The 23,544-nt window shown below is 42.8% G+C and overlaps 1 protein-coding gene across 1 annotated transcript in view; it reads left to right on the forward strand.

Moving 5' to 3' along the window:
* The window catches only part of LOC131239768 (uncharacterized), a 226,098-nt gene that overhangs the window by 114,054 nt on the left and 88,500 nt on the right, over positions 1 to 23,544 (forward strand). The window contains exons 29-30 of the mRNA XM_058237630.1: positions 20,691 to 20,804; positions 21,086 to 21,270. Coding sequence (XP_058093613.1) covers positions 20,691 to 20,804; positions 21,086 to 21,270 — 299 coding nt within the window. The remainder of the gene's footprint in view (positions 1 to 20,690; positions 20,805 to 21,085; positions 21,271 to 23,544) is intronic.

The following is a 23,544-nucleotide window of genomic DNA, read 5'->3' on the forward strand; positions in this document are numbered from 1 at the left end:
GAAGAAAAACAAAAACGAAGGAAAAGAAGAGAACCATCGAGGATTTGGATGGGAAACACAAAAAATACCAAAAAATCTGCCCTAACAGAAAAAAAATCTGGAAACCCCATACAAACCAACATAAAAATCTGCTTCAATTGGGAAAATTCAGCAAACCTTAGCCAAGGCAATACAAAAATCTTCTTCAACAAGAAAAATCCAGTAAACCTTGGCCAAGGCAACACAAAAATCTGCTTCAACAGAAAAATTCAGCAAACCCTAGCCAAGGCAACACAAAAATCCGCTTCAACAGAAAAATTCGTCAAACCCCAAGGCAACACAAAAATCCACAAATCCAAAAAAGAAAAAGAAAAAAAAAGAAGAACTGAAGAGGAATGAGGAAAAAGGTGATGGGTAAAAAGAAAGGAGAAAAGAAGAACTAGAAGAAGAAGAAAAGGAAACGCTAGAAGAAGGAACCCTGGGAGCACTTAGGCTCTAATACCACATTAAACGGCTACATGTTGCTAAACTTGGGGGCCTATGAGAAGCTACAATGGGACGAAGAAGGAAGAGAGAAACAATGAGCGGGGAGATATAACAAAAACATCATATGCTTCGGGTGTATTGAAGCCCTAGCCCTCTACTCTTATTTATAATAGTAAAAACATGAATGGGCTCTATGGGCCTTAATACATGACTTGGGCCCTGTGGGCCTCATTCAACTGTCAACCTTTCAACATTCCCCCTCTAGTTGGAGCATTCTAATGAGGCCCAACTTGGAACAAGGTCTAACATAATCAAACCTAAGAAAGTAAGAAATTATTCTCTAATAGTTTTCGTAGCTAGTTATCATTTTGATTGATATTGTCATGATATTATCCTTGTCACTCATAGATCTGTTTATACAGAAGTGCATTTTTATTTTATTATTATTATTATTTTTTTACAAAAGTGCATATTTAAGGATTTCTATTTAATTTTCTTTAAATATTAGGATTACTTGTAATGGGATATTCATGACTCCCATTTTTGGGAGGTACAACTTTTGGGGACTCTTGGTATGGTACAAAGGCATTTTAAGGTATTCTTTTCTTTATTGAATTAGAGTAACACTGATGTAGGACAATTAACCACTTGCTCCCAAGTTTGAGAGAGGGATAACCCTCCTTCGTTCTGCTCACGATAGGCGTCGCTGTTCTTTTGTTTTTTGTTGATAGCGTCGCCCAAAACTTTGTATAGTCTTCTTTCGTTAGTGAAGATATTGTAATGCCTCGAAAATCGAGGGTCGAGCAGAAGCTCAACTCCCGAGTTTCAACGCATCACTTATGCAACATAGATAATGATGTTTAAATGTTGTCCATATTAGTGCATTAAACATGAGTGAGATTATACTAAAACAGCATATCATACTCCAGAGACAATTAGATTACGCAAGAGGAAGACTGTGATAAATATATAAAGTACATAAGTAGTTGTAAACCCCCAGAGTATGACTATGTCACCAGGCTGAATGTATACATGTTTGTTCCAAAATATACAAAATGACCAAATGTAATGTCCAACTAGTTTATATTCCTGTAATCTTGTCGACGCAACTCCAGGTCTACATAGACCCGCCAGAGAGTTGCATGTAGGAGAACTCCTCGTCGTCATAGAAGTTGGGCTCCATCTCGTAAGCCTCGCTATCACCTGAAGCTACAACAGAGTCTGGTTGGTGTTTTAAAACACCGTCCCAGAGTGGGAGTGAGTGATCAACTCAGTGGAGCTATAAGACAAAGGTTAACATGTTATCAATTCAATCAAGTAGTAATGATAAAGCAGTACAACAATCATGTCCTAAGTACTCTTGTTAATGCAGGAATGATATGCTGTAATGATGCATGCCCTCGCCTACACTCCCTCAGCGACATCATCTCATGATCGCGGCATGCACCACTCCGGACATGTGCGCTTCCTCGCCAAAGCACATGCAATGCAGTGCATGATCGTGTTAGCCAATACTTAATTAGGTTTATTCATATAGCAGGTTCGAGAAGCTAAGGTACCTCCCTTTATATCATTTACCCAAACGATGATCCATATAGGGTCATCAATCCTAGTTAATCACATACGATAGGCAAGTTATAGGGTAACGTTATCCCTAATTTAAGAGCAGTGGACAGGCAAGTTCAGGTCGCTACGGGAGGCTTGTCACCTCGGCATAGGCTTAGTTTATACTTGAGGTCACTACGGAAGGGCTCGTCACCTTAGCGTAGGCCGACAGCTCGAATACAGTGTCTCATACCACCGTATTTCGCTCACGAGTTTGGTTTGCTCACTGGACACTACGGGGAGGCTCATCACCCCAGCGTAGGCTGACAGCTTAACCACGGTGTCCCATACCATCATGCCCGGCTCATGAGTCTTAGCGGATCGTGGTACCAAGGTTAAACGGGTATTTCACTGGTAAGTGGTACCTTAGATTCAAGCAATAACGTCCATACATGGTGAACATACATTAGGCCAATCGGGTTACTTGACAAGCTCGACTGGTACGAGCACACGTTAAATTAATTGACATGAAGCGCATACATACTCCTTGTGGCATAACCACTGTCGATAATGACCGTACGACTCGGATTCATCGAACGTATCTGTTGTGGCGAACTAGTTCGACCACTGATTGTAAACCGTTACCGATTGCTTGGACTACGTACTAGTCCCAATCATATTCAAACACAATAGGCATTCATATGTGATAGTCAATACAGCATGTGACAACTAATTCAGATATAAATCTCATTTGGGCATTTTAACAAACACATAGTGCACATGTTATCATGCATAGGCATTTCATCCATAAAGCATGTAGTAGCAAGATAGGTTATATGAGGGAAACTGTAACTATAGATAAGGTAATTAAGGATCCTATCTCAACACCCTCATTGAATATGTTCCAACAAGCATTTCCTCATTCAGACATTTTGTCAAACACTTTGACTACACATATCAACATACATGTAATAAATTAGTTATAACATATATTATACAAATCCATTCACAAAGGAGTTGTCATGCATACAACGATCATGTATTCTCAATCAATAATCATGGCAAGCACAAATCATAATTCCATATTCATTCAAACATTTTAACAAACACATGGAATGCATTATATTCAACATAGTTCCTATATACGTGTAATACAGAAAACATCGCACCTAAGTACATGTGACAGCAATCAAGTTAGTCATAAATCATTAACTGACATTGAAAGTCTTGAAAACCATAACCTAAACGTTTATAGTCCACACCTTTCATCGGTATACTCGTATCGAACTCAGTTTGAACCCTATGTTCCCGAATACGGAATAATGTGTACCTATACATTGAGATAGGCTAGCTATTTCATAGATTCTTCTATTTGGATTCCTAAAACGAAATTAGGGTTAGGATTTCTTACCCAAATCATAGTCGAAACGAGTTGAGAAGCTTAGCAAAGAGGCAATTTAGGGCGTGTTGTTGTATGAGAGAACCACCGCCTCGATCTCCCTAACCTTCACTCTTCTCCTCACACTTTCATTTTCTTTTCTCTCTTCTCTCTCCTAGGGTTTGGAGGAAATTCGTATGAAATGAGAGTGGGATGGGTTAAGGGTCTTATATAGGCCCAGAAGTGATGTCAATGGCCCTAGGGCCATGGTATACTTAGGTTATAGCCAAAAGTTGCCTGTTTCGGGCCAACGGAGCCAATCTGGAGGTCCATTACCTGCATACGGTCTGGAGAAAGTTCCCTGACAATGGGTTTGCGCCAGGTTAGGGTTTCGGCCCGATCGGATTAGTGAATTGATCGTGGAAGACCCGTTTCAGTTTAACGGTCATCGTTATTCAATCAGGGCCACAAGTATGCCAATGGGTGCAGGAAAATTTTCCTGATCCAAGGGTATAGTTGGGTCAGGATCTGACGGTTTGAAACCTTAAATTTGGCCTGTAAGCGAACGGCCCAATTCACTTAGGTTTGGGTTCATTTTCTAAAGATATTTGCGTTTCTCACACACTTCTCTCCAGGCTCAAGTTGTGTGTTTCTGGATATTATTTGGACTCGATTTCTGTGATGGTTGTCAAGCCCAATATGGCGATCATAACCTTATAGTTTCGCGTTAATCGGACTTTCGACACGCGGTCTAGGTTCAATACAGAGTTTCAAGGTGCTCCCAAGAGCAACTGGGTTTTGAGACTGATCCTAGGTTTCTAGGTAATGTTGGGTTATCGATCCTAATGTTTTTGGGTCTTGCAGTTTGTATAGAAAGTGGTTCAAGCTAATTCCACTGGTGATTGAGTTTAGTACTCAATTAATTTTAGTCTAATTTCTACATAATTTGATCCTTAGCGATTTCTGCCTGAGGTGATACTCGGGTCTTTGTACAAATTTTTCCGAGACGTTACAATCTACCCCCCTTAGAGAAAAATTTCGTCCTTGAAATTAGTACCTTTTCGTAGTCCTCGAGAATCTGAGGGTAATTCTTACAAACTTCGGCTTCTGTTTCCCAAGTAGCCTCTTCCTCAGTGTGGTGTGTCCACAGTACTTTCACAATCGGGATAACCTTACTGTGCTGCACCTGTTTCTTGCTGTCTAGGACACGCGTGAGTTGCAGTATATAAGTAGCATCTTTACTCAACTGTACCTGCTCCCATTTGATAATTTGGGAATGGTCAGGAACGTATTTCTTCAGCATCGACACGTGAAATACGTTGTGCACGCTGGCGAGTGATGTGGGAAAAGCAAGACAGTATGCAACCACACCCACTCGATCTAGTATCTAAAATGGGCCGATGAATCTCGGCGTTAGTTTCCCTTTCTTTCCAAACCGGAGGACTCCCTTCATTGGGGAAACCTTCAGGAATACATGGTCCCTAACCTCAAACTCTAGCGGTGGTCGTCTCGTATAGGCGTAACTCTTCTGTATGCTCTGTGCTGAAAGAAGTCGATGCTTGATAATGTCGATCTTCTCCGTGGTCGCCTGTACTAAATCTGGGCCAATCAGACTCTTCTCACCAACTTCTGCCCAACAATGCGGTGCCCGATATGGATGCCCATACAGTGCTTCGTAGGGAGCCATGCCAATGCTTGCTTGAAAGCTGTGTTATAAGCGAACTCTGCATAGGGAAGACAGTCATCCCAACTATCGTTGAAATCGAGCACACATGCCTGCAACATGTCTTCCAACACCTAATTTACCCGTTCCGTTTGCCCGTCAGTCTGTGGGTGGAACGCGGTGCTGAACTTCAATTTCACACCCATTGCTTCCTGGATGCTGGTCTAGAAGATAGATGTGAATCACGTGTCTCGATCCGACACGATCTCCATAGGCACTCTATACAGACGTACTATCTCCTTGATGTACAACCTGGCCAAATCGTCTGCTGAGTTTTAGACTCTAAACAGGAGGAAATGAGCCGATTTCGTCAATCGGTCCACAATCACCCAAATGGAGTCATGTCCCTTCCTCGTCTTCGGCAACCCCGAAATGAAATCCTCAGAGATGAAATCCCATTTCCATTCAGTTATAGGCATGGGCTGAAGTAAATCAGGAGGTCGGCAATGTTTGGCCTTGACCTGCTGGCACGTGAGACAGCGGGACACAAAGTCTGCTATGTGGGCCTTCATGTGTCCTACCAGTACGAATACTTCATATCTCGATACATCTTCGTACTACCAGGATGCATCGTCATTTTCGAATTGTGAGCAGCTTCGAGAACTTCCCTTCTCAAGTCATGAAGATTTGGGATGCATAGGCGGCCACGATAACGTAGACCTCCATCCGAACCAAATTTCCATTCCAAGTCTTCATCTTCACTAGCTCGCTTTCTCAACTCTGCCAACCCTCCATCTTCCTTCTGAGCCACAATGATTCTGTAATGAATAAGTGGCTGTACACAAATATGTGCGACGCTCTTGAACGGCTCCTCTACCGTAAGCTTCTGTTCAAAGTCTCGCACAAATTCCACCATATTCCACTCTTCTATCATCAGCAGAGCTGCAAATGCTATCGTGTTCTTGCGGCTCAACGCGTTTGCTACAAGGTTGGCCTTGCCGGGATGGTAGGAAACCTCAAACTTGAAGTCCTTCAAGGTTTCCATCCATCGTCGCTGCCTCATATTCAAGTCTCTCTGCGTGAATATGTACTTGAGGCTCTTGTGGTCGCAAAAGAGCTCGAACTCCTCTCCGTAGAGGTAATGTCTCCTGAGCTTTAATGCAAAGATGACGGCCGCTAACTCTAGGTCGTGCGTAGGGTAGTTTTCCTCGTGCTTCCTCAACTGTCGCGAGGCATAAGCAATCACTCTGTCCTTCTGCATCAGAACACAACCCAAACCAACACGAGACGCGTCGGTGTAAATGGTATATCGGACCCCCTGCTCTGGCAATACTAGCACGGGTGCGGACGTCAACTTGTCCTTCAGTTCTTGGAAGGCTGCTTCCACCTTCTTATTCCAGGTAAACTTTAGATCCTTCCGAGTGAGCTGAGACAACGGTCTGGCTATCTTGGAAAAGTCCCTAATGAATTGACGACAGTAGCCTGCTAGGCCAAGGAAACTCCTTACTTCAGTAACCAAACCAGGCTGCTCCCAGTCCTGAACTGCCGTCACCTTAGCAAGGTCCACAGTTATTCCTTCCTTGGACACCACGTGTCCCAGGAACTTGACTTCTTTCCAGAAGTCGCACTTCTTGTACTGGGCAAACAACTGGTTCTTCCTGAGCGTATCAAAGACTGCTCGCAGGTGTTCCTCATGATCCTCCTGACTCTTGGAGTATATCAGGATGTCATCTATAAATACGATGACGAATCGGTACAGATATGGCCGAAACACCCGGTTCATCAGGTCCATGAACACGGCCGGTGCGTTTGTGAGTCCAAATGACATCACAAGGAACTCGTAGTGCCTAAAGCTGGTTCTGAACGCTGTCTTCTGCACATCTTCATCCCTGACGCGCAATTGGTGATACCCTGACTATAAGTTGATCTTTGAAAAATACTGTGCCCCTTTTAACTGATCGAACAGATCATCTATCCTGGGCAAAGGATACTTGTTCTTCACTGTCACTTGGTTCAACCTGCGATAATTAATACACAATCGCAGTGATCCATCTTTCTTTAGGTGCTCCCCAAGGGGATACACTCAGTCGTATGAAGCCTGCATCCAACAGATCATCAATCTGTCTCTTCAATTCTTTCATCTCACATGGGAGCATGCCATACGTAGGGAGCGAAATGGGTGTCGCACCAGGCACTAGATCAATGGTAAAATCGATCTCGCGCTGAGGAGGTAATCCAAGTATCTTTTTGAACACGTCCGCGAAATCCTGAACTACTGGCGTGTTCCCAAGTGTCGGATCATCAACATTCTCTAGCAAGGTAGCATAACAACTAACATGGTAATATCAACTGACCTGAACTGGGAAAATAAAGGTCGTGCCCTCAGGTCCATGGGCTGTCACCACTCTAGTATCGCAATTGATCTTTGCCTTCATCTCAGTGAGCTAATCCATACCGAGAATGACATCGTAATAACACAATGGGGTGACCATCAGGTCAACGAGCACTGTTCTGCTCCCTAAGTCTATCGAGCAACCTTTACAAGTCTTGGTGGAGTTTGAGAAGGCCCCTGTGGCTGTAAGGAGTCTCACCCCAACCATAGGAGTAGTTTCCAACACTAGTCGCTTAACTGCCGCGCACGATATGATCGAAATAGTGGACCCGGTGTCCACCAATAAAAAGACTGGTATACCTTAGATGTGTGTTGTGACTTCGAAAGCCAAAGGTGCTGTGGTTGCTGTCTCGGATGCCTCAGTTGTAACTGAGTGCACACGAGCCTGTTGAGAACGGTTTGGTTGCGATGCCATAGGCTGTTGAGGCAGCCTAAATCGAGGTGCGGGTGCTTGGTAAGATGGTTGTGCCGGTGGTACTGATCGCAGAGGTGGAGCTGAGATGGCCTGAGGTAACTGACGGTTAATCTTCTGAGGCGGCGCAAAGCCGTTGTCCCTTATCCTAGTGAAGTAGTAAGTGTCAGTATGGCCCGACCTCTTGCAGTAGGCGCACCAAAAATCAGATCGTCTCAGCTGTGTCGATGGAGCCATAAGCCTAGGAGGCGAATCGGGACGTGGCCTCTTGCCAAGGAACGGTCTGCTCGGCAAATCTGGTCGAGGCCTCGGACTTACGGGTGTACGTGTACGGGATAGCCTGTCCCCATCTTGCTCAGCTCACAGGGACATGCTCACTAGCTCAGCATAGTTGGTAATGCTAGCGTTGCACATCTTCGTACGTATCTTAAGCCGCAGACCCTCAGAAAATTGCCGCATTCGCATCAGCTCGTTTGCCAATATCAAAGGAGCATATCTGGCCAGCTCCGTAAAGCGGTTCTCACTCTGCTATAGTCATCCCCCCTGGCGGAGGCGAAGGAAGTCACTCTCCTTCTCATTACGGTAGGTGAGGGAGAAATACTTCCCATGGAAGCGGGTCTCAAAAGCATCCCACGTCCATATATGTCCTACGGGAACTGTCCGCAGGATGCTATCCCACCACAGACTGGCCTCCTCGAACATGTAGGTGACCAGCTCAACCTGCTCTGCCTCAGTGCAGTGCAGCGACTTTAGCATCTTAGAGATGCGGTCAAGCCAGTACTCGGCCTCCTCGGGTCTCTGAGTACCCGCAAAAGTGGGAGGTCGGAAGCGTTGGAATCGCTCGAATAGGCCGCTGGCATTCAGGCTTCCAGTAAGGTGCATAGGTGGTGCAGGCGGAACCACATTCATGTTCTAGGCAAGGGCCCCAGCGTTGGTGGTCCAAATCTGCTGCTGCTGCTCCATAAGGAGCATCATCTGCTCCAACCTATCAGGAGGAGCCTGATGCATGTGGGGCGTCGATGAAGACGCACGGTTCTGTTCTGGAACCGGTGGTGCAATAGGTGTTGGCCCATTTGTGGGGTCAGTGGCCGGCTGAGGATCCGGCATAGTGTCACTGTCAGGGCTCAAACTGGGGTCTGTGTGGCTATCGCTCAGGGGAGGTGCCCTGTCAAACGATCCGCCAAGTGCAAGACGTGCTGTAGTCCGAGTGACTTTCGGAGGCATTCCCTATACACAACATAGGGTGCAACACGTGTAAGATTTTGCATAACAACAATCAATTTCTCAAGCATTCTACATATTTCATAGCAAAAGGAGCTGCATGCATTTCATTTAACCAAAATTGTCACAATACATGAGATGTAGTCTTATATGGATCATGACAGAAGATGCATGTGAGCTAATCTAAACAAGCTTTAAACACTAAAACGTACTAACAACCAACCAAGCCTACCAAGGCTAGTACAAAAGAAAACTAACAACAAAGCAGACTAATAGACGACTACACGTATGACTAGTCGTCCGAATCTGGTGATGGTGGAGCACCCTTGTCCTGCATACAGCACAGGAGAGCCTTCAGGGTGGGAGACACCTTTTTAAATTTCTGCTTCATGTAAGCCTGACTCTCTTCAAGCTTGGCCCAGGTCTCTCTGACCTCCTGTCTCAGGGCGACTTGGCTCTCCTCAATCTGAGCCAAGCGGGCTTCTATGGCGGGCGGATCATGGCACTGCTCATGTGTAGCAGGAGGAGACCCCTCTTCAGCCTCTTGGGCCTCCTCTTCACCTTCTTGATGCCCCTCTTCATCACTGCCTCCATCTTCGCTGCCTTCCTCACCACTCCTTCCTCACTTTCATCCTCACCTTCACTTCCCTTGACATCTTCGCTCTCTTCTTTTGTATCATCGCTCTGCTCCTCAAGTCGGGCTCGACGTCGCCTAAGGCTAATACCCTTGTTGTCGAGCGTGTTTTCGCTAATAATGTGGATTGGGGCGACGTCATTCATACGGAGTTGGAAATAGTAGTGGCGGACAATTTTGCATACAAGTCGTCCAAAAGGTAGCGAGGAGCTTTCCCTAGTATACCGTGCAGTGCGGTTGATCTAGGATAGGACAAGTGTAGGCAGACACACTTTCTCTCCTTGTCCAACCCTATACAAGAAATCCACCATGAATCTTGTGCATACGGTGCGGTTACTCCACCTAGGATACACGTTATACGTGCATATGTGGTGGAGCAGGCGGAAGTCATTCGTTATCTTGGATGAAGCGAGGCTATTTCCCTCCCTCCAACGCTCGAGTTGGCCACATAGGAATCGTGTGCGGAATCTTTTCTCTCATTCACTGGCGAGGTTCTTGTCACTGGCGTGCACCACACTTCTTTCAACTCCCATAATGCGGGCAATCTTGTCCACACCAACTATAGCCTCCTGCCTTCCCAAAGGGATAGAAAATTGGAGAGGCTTTAACAGTGGATTCCGAATGTGGGCGTAGAAGTCGCGCACAGTGCCTTCGCTCGCATGAGTGTTCCCCTCAAATATGGGACCCCACCCATTTTCCAGGAGAAAGTCGATGACTGGGTACGTCCCAAACAACTTTTCATCGACATGAGCCTCAAACACGACCTTGCGGTTGCGGAACTTACCAAGAGTGACGTCTAGCGGTAGCGATAGCTCCAACAAAACTCGAGGATCGAGGTCCCGCTTGGACCTTCGTTCACGCGCGACACTCATACTGACTTCAGTGTCCGCCCTCTTCGTAGTGTGGCGTGGTCGGCTCGGCCCGGCCTCATCCGGGGCCGCTCTCTTCCTTGCCATGAGAGAAAAATGCGTAGAGAGTGAGGAGATGGCGGTGACAAACTTAAAAGGGGCCCTTGGAAGTGGAAATGCTTAAAGGATGAGATGGGTTGGTGGGTTTTTGGAGGGTTTGAGACACAAAGATGGGTTTGTGTACTCAAATGGGAAGAAATAAGGGAGATGGAAGGTGGTATGAGATGAGTTTTTGAGGGAAATGGTAGAGATGGTGTAAAGTATGGAAGAAGATGGAAGATTGGTGTGAAAAGTAGAGGAAGGTGGTGTCTTGAATGTATGGAAGGGGGGTTTGAGAGGGAAAGGGTGTTTTTTTGGAGGGTTTAGAGGGCTAGGAGTTGAAGGAAATAACAAAAGGGGAGGTGAGGGGGGTCAAATAGAGGCCCCACATGTGTGCACGGGCCCACCTGGCCGGGCGGTGGCTCCTCCTGGGGGCGGTGTCCACCCCTCCCCGGGATGCGGAAAATACGTGGGACCCCCCTGGGTCCTTCTGCAAATTATAGTGTGGCCCTCACATCCATTTGAGGTACTTTCGGACTTCAACTCGCACATATTCACGCTTTTGGCGTGTTTTGAGCGTGGGATTTGCTGAATTATCGCCCAAACTCGTCGATTGACGGATTAGAAAGGGATTGGGATCATCTTTACATGATCTTATACACATACGGGGTGAAATTTAAGGGTCAGTTTCGCCCGTCGGTGAAACTGGGAATCCTACGTTCGTTTCTACTTTTTTCTCGCCCCCACCTAAGTCAAAGTACATCAGCGTGTGTCGTGATATCATAACTCAGGTCCAGTTTAATCCAAATCATGCTCTGATACCAACTTGCAACGCCTCGAAAATCGATAATGATGTTTAAATGTTGTCCATATTAGTGCATTAAACATGAGTGAGATTATACTAAAACAACATATCATACTCCAGAGACAATTAGATTATGCAAGCGGAAGATTGTGATAAATATATAAAGTACATAAGTAGTTGTAAACCCCCAGAGTATGACTATGTCACCAGGCTGAATGTATACATGTTTGTTCCAAAATATACAAAATGACCAAATGTAATGTCCAACTAGTTTATATCCCTGTAATCCTGTCGACGCAACTCCAGGTCTACATAGACTCGTTAGAGAGTTGCATGTAGGAGAACTCCTTGTCGTCATAGAAGTCGGGCTCCATCTCGTAAGCCTCGCTATCACCTGAAGCTACAACAGAGTCTGGTTGGTGTTTTAAAATACCGTCCCAGTGTGGGAGTGAGTGATCAACTCAGTGGAGCTATAAGACAGGTTAACATGTTATCAATTCAATCAAGCAGTAATGATAAAGCAGTACAACAATCATGTCCTAAGTACTCTTGTTAATGCAGGAATGATATGCTGTAATGATGCATGCCCTCGCCTACACTCCCTCAGCGACATCATCTCACGATCGCGGCATGCACCACTCCGGACACGTGCGCTTCCTCGCCAAAGCACATGCAATGCGGTGCATGATCGTGTTAGCCAATACTTAATTAGGTTTATTCATACAGCAGGTTCGGGAAGCTAATGTACCTCCCTTTATATCATTTACCCAAACGATGATCCATATAGGGTCGTCAATCCTAGTTAATCACATACGTTAGGCAAGTTATAGGGCAACGTCACCCCTGATTTAAGAGCAGTGGACAGGCAAGTTCAGGTCGCTATGGGAGGCTCGTCACGTCGGCTTAGGCCTAGTTTATACTCGAGGTCACTACGGAAAGGCTCGTCACCTTAGCATGGGCCGACAGCTCAAATACAGAGTCTCATACCACCGTATTCGGATCACGAGTTTGGTTTGCTCACTGGACACTATGAGGAGGCTCGTCACCCAAGCGTAGGCCGACAACTCGACCATGGTGTCCCATACCACCATGCCCGGCTCATTAGTCTTAGCGGATCGTGGTACCAAGGTTAAACGGGCTTTTCACTGGTAAGTGGTACCTTAGATTCAAGCAGTAGCGTCCATATATGGTGAACATACATTAAGCCAATCTGGTTACTTGACAAGCTCGACTGGTACGAGCGCACGTCAAATTAATCGACATTGAGCGCATACGCACTCCTTGTGGCCTAAGCACTATCAATAATTACCGTACGACTCGGATTCATCGAACGTATCCGTTGTGGCGAACTAGTTCAGCCACTGATCGTAAACCGTTACCGATTGCCTGGACTACATACTAGTCCCAATCATATTCAAACACAATAGACATTCATATGTGATAGTCAATACAACATGTGACAACTAATTCAGATATAAATCTCATTTGAGTATTTTAACCAACACATAGTGCACATGTTATCATACATAGGCATTTCATCCATAAAACACGTCGTAGCAAGATAAGTTATATGAGGGAAACTATAACTATAGATAAGGTAATTGAAAATCCTATCTCAACACCCTCATTGAATACGTTCCAACAAGCATTTCCTCATTCAGACATTTTATCAAACACTTAGACTACACATATCAACATACATGTAATAAATTAGTTATAACATATATTATACAAATCCTTTCACAAAGGAGTTGTCATGCATACAACGATCATGTATTCTCAATCAATAATCATGGCAAGCACAAATCATAATTTTATATTCATTCAAACATTTTAACAAACACATGGAATGCATATATTCAACATAGTTCCTATATACGTGTAATACACAGAAAACATCGCACCTAAGTACATGTGACAACAATCAAGTCAGTCATAAATCATTAACTGACATTGAAAATCTTGAAAACCATAACCTAAACGTTTATAGTCTGCACCTTTCGTCGATATACTCGTATCGAACTCAGTTTGAACCCTATGTTCCCGAATACTGAATAATGGGTACCTATACATTGAGATAGGTTAGCTATTTCATAGATTCTTTTATTTGGATTCCTAAAACGAGATTAGAGTTTGGATTTCTTACCCAAATCACAGTCAAAACGAGTTGGGCAGTGTAGCAAAGAGGCGATCTAGGGCGTGTAGTTGTACGAGAGAACCACCGCCTTGATCTCCCTAACCTTCACTCTTCTCCTCACACTTTCCTCTTCTTCTCTCTTCTCTCTCCTTGGGTTGGGAGGAAATTCGTATGGAATGAGAGTGGGGTGGGTTAAGGGTCTTATATAGGCCCAGAAGTGATGTTAATAACCCCAGGGCCATGGTATACTTAGGTTATAGCCAAAAGTCGCCTGTTTCGGGCCAGTGGAGCCCATCTGAAGGTCCATTACCTACATACGGTTCGGAGAAAGTTCCCTGACAATGGATTTGTGCCAGGTTTGGGTTTTGGCCCGATCGGATTAATGAATTGATCGTGGAAGACCCGTTTCTGTTCAACGGTCATCATTATTCAATCAGGGCCACAAGAATGCCAATGGGTGTAGGGAAATTTCCCTGATCCAAGGGTATAGTTGGGTCAGGATCTGACGGTCTGAAACTTTAAATTTGGCCTGCAAGCGAACGACCCAATTCACTTAGGTTTGAGTTCATTTTGTAAAGATATTCGCGTTTCTCACACACTTCTCTCCAGGCTCAAGTTGTGCGTTTCTGGATACTATTTGGACTCGATTTCTGTGATGGTTGTCAAGCCCAATATGGCGGTCATAACCTTTTAGTTTCGCGTTAATCGGACTTTCGACGCGCAGTCCAGGTCTGATACAGAATTTCAAGGTGCTCCCGAGAGCAACTGGGTTTTGAGACTGATCCTAGGTTTCTAGGTAATGTTGGGTTATCGATCCTAATGGTTTTGGGTCTTGCAGTTTGTATAGAAAGTGGTTCAAGGTTATTCCATTGGTGGTTGAGTTTAGTACTTAATTAATTTTCGTCTAATTTCTACATAATTTGATCCTTCCTGATTTCTGCGTGAGGTGATACTCGGGTTTTTGTACGGATTTTTTCGAGACATTACAGATATCCTTTTAAAAAAATAGGACTTGTAGAGGAAAAAAAAAAGTGTGCCCTTGCATGCCACAGGCCACCCCACTCGAGCCCGGTGTAAAAATGCCCTCTTCCCTGGTGAGGAGTCTCGAACACGAGACCTCCCGCTTTAATACCACTTTGATGCAGGATAATTAACCACTTGCTCTAAAAGCTTGAACTGATAGAGCATGGCGAATCAATCCCTTTATCTCATACCCCAGGCCCTACATCCCATGGGTTAGGACCTTGACCGAACCACCCTCCTGGGCCCCACTTCACATGGGTTCTGCTTCACGCAAGCCACCCACCTCACACGGGTGGGGCCCGCCTCACATGGGCCACCCACCTCGAGTGTGCCCTTGCATCGTACAAGCCACCCCACTTGAGCTTGGTGTGAAAATGCCCCTGTATTTAAAATTGTGAATGTTTTAGGACTATTTAATGGACGCAATGAAGTAAAATCTCCCTCTTGTCATGGTGTTTCCTTTTGCATTATTCTCTTTGGTTTGAATTTGGGTTTTAATGGGAAATAAAGATAAATGAGGGCACTAACATTAAAAATAATAGAGTGCACAACTGGTGAACTTGGTGGACCTCTGTCACTTGGAAATAACTATACTACAGCAAACCACATAATAGTTTTTTCAAGGTTCTTTGTAGCTAAGCATTATCCTACAATTGGGAATAATTTGGTAAGGTAGATAAACTATTGTTTCAATTGATGCAAACAATGAGAAAACACGATGTTCTGGAGCTCAAGATAGGACCTAATTCTCTATATGACGTCCTTGCCATGTCATACCCGTGATGGGGCATTGTTTTTAAAGGAAGCTCAAGAATTTTCAATTCCAAGGGCCCATCTTGGTTTTAGTGCAATCAGATGTGGTCTATCAACTATCCTTCAACATGCCAAGCTTTTCGTAGAATTTAAGCATTGGCATAGGCCACTCTATTGAATAACCAAAAGAAATGGTTAATGTGAGAAGCTTTTGCTAAATAGTTGTGTTGTCAACTTCCACGTTGATCTCCATTGCCATTTTAGTACAATTGGTCACAAACAAAAAGGGTTATCCAAGCTTATGTTATAGCCGACTCTCTGGCTAAATGGGGTGTTAGTAAGCTATCTATGTAATTGGAGACAACATATCATTGCCTTGATGGATTATGTTTCCTTTTCTCCCCCTTTTGAATAAATTTTTGTTGCTGATAAAATAATGTCCTAGCTAGAAGGTTGAGAAGGAGAAGGGGAGGTAACTTTTGCATTTGCTATTGCATGTTTGCTCCTTATCCATTAGTTAGTGGAATTTTGTGAATCATATTGTCAACTTCAAGGAATATATGTTTACTTTCACAATACTCTGTTATGCAGCTTAATGTTATTGCTCAGTATGCTTAAGCGTTCTTAATGAGGGGGATCCTTAACCTTGAACAAAATTACTTGATTTGGCATTCTTTGTTTATTAAATTGTGTGTCAAAAAGTTGCACCAGGCTTAAGTCCTTTGCTGCTTTTCTCTTTTTTCCTTTCTTTTCCTTTTCTATATTTTTTTTATATAGATGATGCATTTTATTAAAAGCTGAAAGCCCCACAAGAAAACAAGGCAGAGATGAAATGGAAAAAGAAAAAGAGGAAAATACAAAATACCACTCAGGGCACTGGATCCTTGATATGCAAGTTAGGTTGGCTGATAACCCCTACAATAGAAGCACTTCTGTTACGAAAGTAGCAGTTGTTTCTCTCATCCCACAAGAAAACAAGGCAGAGATGAAAAGGAAAAAGAAAAAGAGGAAAATACAAAATACCACTCAGGGCACTGGATCCTTGATATGCATGTTAGGTTGGCTGATAACCCCTACAATAGAAACACTTATATTACGAAAGTAGTAGTTGTTTCTCTCACCCCAGATAGACCAAAGAACAACAAGCCGAGACCTCCAACATGGACTCACTAGCCTTGTAGAAAAGAAGGGTATCATCTATGAATTGAAGACAGCTGATATGGTCAAGAATATTTTCAACTTCAAAGCCTCGAACGAGACCCATAGATTGACCCTTGTTCAACATCCTACTCAAGGCTTAAGAAACCACAATGAGCGAAGGGGGAGAGAGAGAACTTCATCATGACGAAGATCCCCCTTGAGGCTTGGAAGAAGCCAAACACAAAACCATTAATGAGAACCGTGAACCTCACATATGAGACACAGGCTTGAATCCAATGTCTCCACTTGGCCCCACACTTGAGCTAGACCAACATATAATCAAGGACTAGTAGACATGATCATATGCCTTTTCTAGATCCAACCTACAGAGCACTCCTTACCTACTAGCTTTGCAACACAAGCCAAGGCACTCATAGATAATGAGAGCACTATTATGGATCTACCTACTAGAAATGAAGGAACTCTGGAACAAAGATATAACCTTTGGGTGCGCAGACGTCAACCTTTAGCTTAAAATCTATGCAATGATTTTACAGGGGCTACCAATAAGGTTGATGGGCCTAAAATCTATCAAACATTCAACACCTTCGAGCCTTAGGATACGGGCAAAAACGGAGCAACCCATCACGGATGGAATGAAGCCAAAATAATTTTTTTTTTTTTTTAAATCCTCAATGAAGCCTAGTCGGTCTTGCTTGATCATCTCCCAAAAAATTTGGAAGAAGGCCAGCGGGAATTTGACCAACCTTAGAGCTTTATCCCTTTACCAAGATCCATCACAACAATCTTGACTTCTTCCACTTGGACCGGCTTCTCAAGGTTGTTAGCCTCCTTCGGGAAGATACAATCAAAGGACAAGTTATCAAGACTCAGCTGCACCTCATCCTCACCCGAAAGCAGTTTCAAATAAAAGTTGATGATATCGTCATAGATGGAACCATTGTCCACAACCCTCCTCCCATCACTATGAGCGTGGAGATGCTATTGGCTCAAGCCTTGGCATTGGCTATCCAATGGAAGAACTTGGTGTTTTTATTGCCTTCCTTAAGCAAGGCTGCCCAAGAGCGTTGCACCATTTGATCTCCTCTTTATGTCTAGAACTATAGGCAACAAAGAGCTTATCTTAATGGTTTTCTTGGCTTCGGATAGTGGGCCTCCTCCTTCTTTGATGCCCACCACTTATATCTCATGGAAGATAGAATCCATCTCGATCTCCCTCTGCTTAAACGCATCTTTCTTCCATTCCTTGCAAACCCTCCACTTTGAGTCACGCCAGCTCAAATCGAAAGGCTTAGGGCTGAAAGTTAATTTCATCCACCTCCATAATGATAGGGTAGTGATCGGAAATGGGCTTAGAAAGGCCCCTTTGGTGCACCAACAAAAGTATTTGCACCCGCTTGAAAGAGACGAAAAATCTATCTAGCTTTGACATGGCTAGATTCACTGACCATTTGACCAAGAACTTAATACCTACCTAAGGGAGGTCTACCAACTTGTGCCTGAGAACCCAATCAGAGAAGCCTAACATGTTACTGGTGACCCGATCTTCATGAAGCTTTTCGTGGGCAAAGCAAACTACATTGGAATCGCTACCCACACACTATAGGAGCTGCCATATGTTGAAGGTTGTAGACAACTCCTCCCATAGGAGCAAATAGAGAGATTTTTGGTTCAGACCATACGCCCTCGAGAAGACCCACCTGAAGGTAGAAAAAGGCTCCCAGAGGACGACAATAACGTAGACCCGACCACTCCAATTGTCCTTCCTAGCTCATGTAATAGCATCCCAAAGAACCAGGATTCCACCAAATGAGCCAACTACATCAATAGCCTCCCACTCCATACCCCTATGACTCCAAATAGATTTGACCCGCTTCGACCAATCTTCTCGAGCTTAATTTTTTGAATAAAAATAAGATAGGCTTTGGATCGCTTGCAAATATCCTTCACCAGTATGCTCTTTTGGGGGCACCTGAGACTACAAACATTCTGACTGAGAATCTTCATTGGATAACCGATGTGACCCCCTCCCACCCTCTAGATTTTAGGAATAGCTTCAGCATGCCCATTCGGAGCAACCTCTGAGTTATCCAGCTCGTTGCACCCCTTCGGTTGTTTTGGAGGACAGCATCTTTGAAGCTTAGCCGAAGATGTCCAGAGGCCTATCTCTTCAACCAACTGGAAGAGGGCAACATAATCCTCATTGTGATGGCCAAACACCACTCCAATAAGTCTACACACAGGGCTAACAACCTCCTTAATCCATCTCTTCCCCATGACAACAGAGACCCAACCCTCAACTCCTAATGGGAAGTTAGAAGAACAAAGGTTGCGAATAGGGAGGCGAACCATCTTCTAGACTCAAAGACTACTACACCCCCCCCCCCCCCAAGTGCAAGGGGGACGAGGATGCATGACCAATCGAAGGCCAAGGGATCAACATCATAGACCCACGATTGAAACGCCCAAAAGGAGCAATGATGGAGAAGAAGAGTGGGGGGCTATTGTAAATCTCTAAAGAGAAACGTGATATAGGAAGTGATGCACATGGGAAAACTAAAGGGATCTCCCCACACAAGGGAAATCACCCAATCTCTCACTCAAGAGAAATATCCACACGAAGAAGAAAATCGTCCTCATCCAAGCTACAACACTAATCGAACCACCCCACTTGATCACTGATAGAGTCCCCTAATGTTAACGACACTACTAGACTTCGTTGCAGAGCTTGCCTAACTTTATTAATCACCTGAGGATGGATCCTCACCTCTAGCCCCTTCGAGGAGACAAACTTTGTAACATGGATGAGACTCTCCTTCTCCAAAGCCGAAGAGCCCATTGAACCAGGCTGTGGACCTCGTCCTCAAACAACCATAAGAGGTCCTCCCGCCAATGCCTCATTGAAAGATGTTGGCACCCCACTTTGCAACTCCTCTCCATCAATGGCTCAGCCTTCAACCCCCAAAGACACACGTACATGGATGGATGGATGGACCATGCATGTGTATTTGTTTTGTGTGTGTGGATGGGTGGATCCACAATTTTCCCCAATGTTTCCCTGAATCATCATTGAAAAATTCCACCATTTTCCCCAAGTTTCCTCTAATGTTTTTGTGAGTCAACGTTACATGCTTTTAGATCCCCATTACAGAGAAACTTATTATGTATGCGTCTTTTTTTTTTTTGCAATTATTTGGTTCCTAAATTTACAAATATGTGTATTTTAGCATCTCCTAAAGTTTCATTAAGAAATTCCACTCTTTCCCCAATGTTTCCCGCAATTTGCAATACATTTCTGGGTATCAAAAATAATATTGGAGATATCAATACATGTGTCCAAATCCCCAAGTCATTTCTATATCCCCACCATTTCTATATCCCCAGCCATTGATGCATGTTTCCATATGACCTGAAAGAAAGCAACCCCCAGATGGTTGTCGAACCTTGATCCTAGGTATATTGACCTCCCTCATTGATCGAAATTGCCCAAAAACCTGAGAGAAGTTTATATCCATCCACTCTTCTGGGAAGCTGTCAACGTAGATTGTAGGGAGTTCTTTCAGCAAATCCCCTTCATTATTCTCTTCCTTTGACCTCTTTTTCCCCCTTTACCCACCAAGATCATGCCCTTCACGATTTGTATTAGAAAGCAGATCTAGCTGGAGATTGGGGGTACCTTTCCTTTTAAAATAGTTCCTCTTTCACCAACCCGCACGGCTCCCTTATCCTTTCCAAAGCCCACCACCTCTCCTACCATGACTCGAACCGCTCTTGCTATCATAGAAGAAAGATTGATCTCCGCATCCACTACGGAGGCTAGAAGATCTCCTGCATGCTCTTTCCTAGTCACGAGCTAAAGATCTCCCTCGAAAACGGGTAATGCCTCTCGAGCCTTCCTCTTCACTCTATTTCTTGCTCTCATAAGTAATTCGATGTCATGTTTTTTTAGGGTTGGCAATAATTTGACTATCTTCTTCTTTACATGTACTTGTAAATTTGTTTACTCGACACTTGGCCACTTTCTTGCTAGATGTGCTTTTACTTCTCCTCCATTATGGTGTTCTTGTGTTTTTTTATCTCTTTGATGTCTATTGAGATGTTATTCTTTTTGCATCTAATATTAATTATACTAACTTGGTGTTTTGTGTATTTAGTTTACATTTCGGTCTTACAGTATTGATGATGATGATTACGAAGGGCATGATTATAGTTTGTGTGGTCGACTTTCGGCAGTCCGCATAGTTTTCCTCTACAAGTTTGTTCAAGAGGTAGGCCTTCAGCTCAACATTGGACTTCAAGAATACTCTTTAACGAAGTATATCCATGGTTAGTTGGATAAAATGCATTAATTCTATCAATTTATGATGTAAATTGTTATTTTTTTATTTATTTAATTATTATTATTTTATTTTTATTTTTCGTGTTTTCAATTCTGTAGTAACTGCCAAATATGATTGGTGGTTAAGATGTTGAGTTCAAATCCTAATCTTTTTACCCTTGATGCTGAAATTTAGCATCCAGTTGAGATTCTAAAGAAATGCCTGTGCAGATAACTGCATACTTTATGGAACTTGCCACCCCACACACTGAAGAAGCAATTAGGTTTGTTGATAAAGTCGGGGATTTCGAATGGCTTATTCAGAACTGTGAGATAGAGGGAGCCTCTGCAATAAAGCTGGACCTGTCTCTGGACACTCCCATTATTATCGTTCCACGGAGCTCTACGAGCAATGAGTTTGTATTCTTGTCTACTTCATCTTCCTTTTTTTTCCCCTTTATTTTTTTGGTTAAATAATTTTAATGTCCTCAATTGTCTGAAATCTAGAAATTTTCTTTTCATGGCAAATTAACCGAGAAAATATTCAAGTGCACAACTTTTCTTTTTAAGTTTTTGGAGATGTCTGAATATGATAAAATTATGTTTATTGGAGGAATGAATTTATTGTTTTAGCACATTATCCCTGAACTATGGAGGTGTTGAAATACATTACTGTCCTGATTACCTTTTGGAATTTATGATCCTTATTGTTGCCCAACTAACCATTTTTCCTGGGTGTTATATAAATAATTCTCCAATATTTTTCTGTTGAACAAGTCATTGTTTTACCTTTAATTTTAGTCAAATTAAATATATATCAACTCGAGGTGGCTTCTGCCATTTGGTTATTCTTTTAACTTTTTGATTTTGTGAATTTATTGTAGATGTCTGAAAAGTTTCCTTCCATTAGATTTTGACAGTACGTGTGCTGTTGCTATTTATTTGTTATGTCGTGGTGATCGGGTTATGTAATTACCAACTAACATTCAAAAACTCCCTGGAGCAAGTGTTATTGCTCTAAATCAATCCTGTCATTTTCAAAATTAAGAAAAATTTCCCATGAAATTTATGAAAATCATGGAATCTCATTGAGTAAAAATTTGAATTTTCAAAATTAAGAAAAATTTCCCATGAAATTTATGAAAATCATGGAATCTCATTGAGTAAAAATTTGATTTGGTCAAGTTTTCATCAAACACATCAGCAGCAGCTTGAAAACTTAAAACCTTTGGAACAAAACCATTTCTTTTTTCAACCAGTTTCTAATCCTATTTGGGATGGAGAGGGGGTTTATTACTTTCAGAAACTCCAGAACTCCATGTTTTGAGAATTCCTTTATTAATCTCCAACATTAGGTAGTTGCAGATTTATACATGTGATTTAATAATTTAGTATTTTTATTGGCTTTGGGGATATTATTACATATCAAAGGTTGTGTTCCCTTTTTCAACTCTCTACACACTTTTAATATTCTATGTGGTGAATCTACGATCATTCTAAAGATTTTTCTATGATTTTCTTTGAAGTAATAAAAATTATGTTAGCTTATATAGTTTCTCATACTAATGGTGGTCAAAAAGCCTGTTTCACCTGTTTTTGTCATGAGATTGATTTTTCCGATGCTACTCTTTAATTAATTCGCACTAATATTGTAAGGTGTAATACTTTGCAGTTTGGTGAGGAAGTAGTGAGGCTAAACATAATGCTTATGATGATCTTTACAATTGACTGGGGACAAGTGAATGTCTGAAAGATGTCTTCAAACTTGCAAAAATGAGAGACGGGATGGGTAGGGATCTGGATCATGTAAGATGCATTAAGAATAATAACCAAAGGGTACTAGTAAATGACAATGAGATCAATGAAATGTGAAGCTAGTTTAGAACTCGTTAAATGATAGAAGGAACCATAAACTCAAATGACGTCAGATGCCATAGATACTTTTGTAAGATTAGGATATCTGAAGTGAAAGAAGCTTTGAGAAAGATGAAAACAGGAAAGGTTCTCAGACGAGGTGGTATACCAATAGAGATTTGGAAGTGTATGGTAGATGCTTGATTATTTTGGTTGACAAAGTTATTCAGCAAGATTGTAATATCAAAGAAAATGCTAGATGAATAGAGTAGTACTGTGGTATCTATTATAAGAATAAAGGAGACATATAGAGCTTCTCTAACTATCGTGTGACTAAACTTATGGGCCATACTATGAAACCTTGGGAGAGAGTGATCAAGCCAAGACCAAGGAAATGCAAGGAATATATCAGAAAATCTGTTTAGTTTCATGCCTAGGAGGTCTATCATCGAAGCTATTTTCCTGCTTAGACAATTGACAGAGAAATATACGGAAAAAGAAAGTAGTCTCAAGAGGATATATTGACATTGTTAAGGATATGTTTGAGGTAGCGGTAACAAATGTGAGGACCATTAGTGGAGAGACAAGTGAGATCCCAATTACTTTAGGCTTACACCAGGAGTCGGCATTGAGATAGTATTGGTTATGGACAAGTTAATGACGAGTTTGCAATATGGGATCCCGTGGTGTAAGTTGTTTGTAGATGACATAGTTTTGTTTCACAATACGAGAGAGGGTGTAAATACACAGTTAGATTCATGGAGGAATGCTTTAGAATCCAAAAGGGTTTAAAAATTATCCAGACTAAAACAGAGTATATGGAGGGAATGTGGATG

This window comes from Magnolia sinica, chromosome 3 (genome assembly GCF_029962835.1).
Source record: "Magnolia sinica isolate HGM2019 chromosome 3, MsV1, whole genome shotgun sequence".
NCBI lineage: Eukaryota > Viridiplantae > Streptophyta > Magnoliopsida > Magnoliales > Magnoliaceae > Magnolia > Magnolia sinica.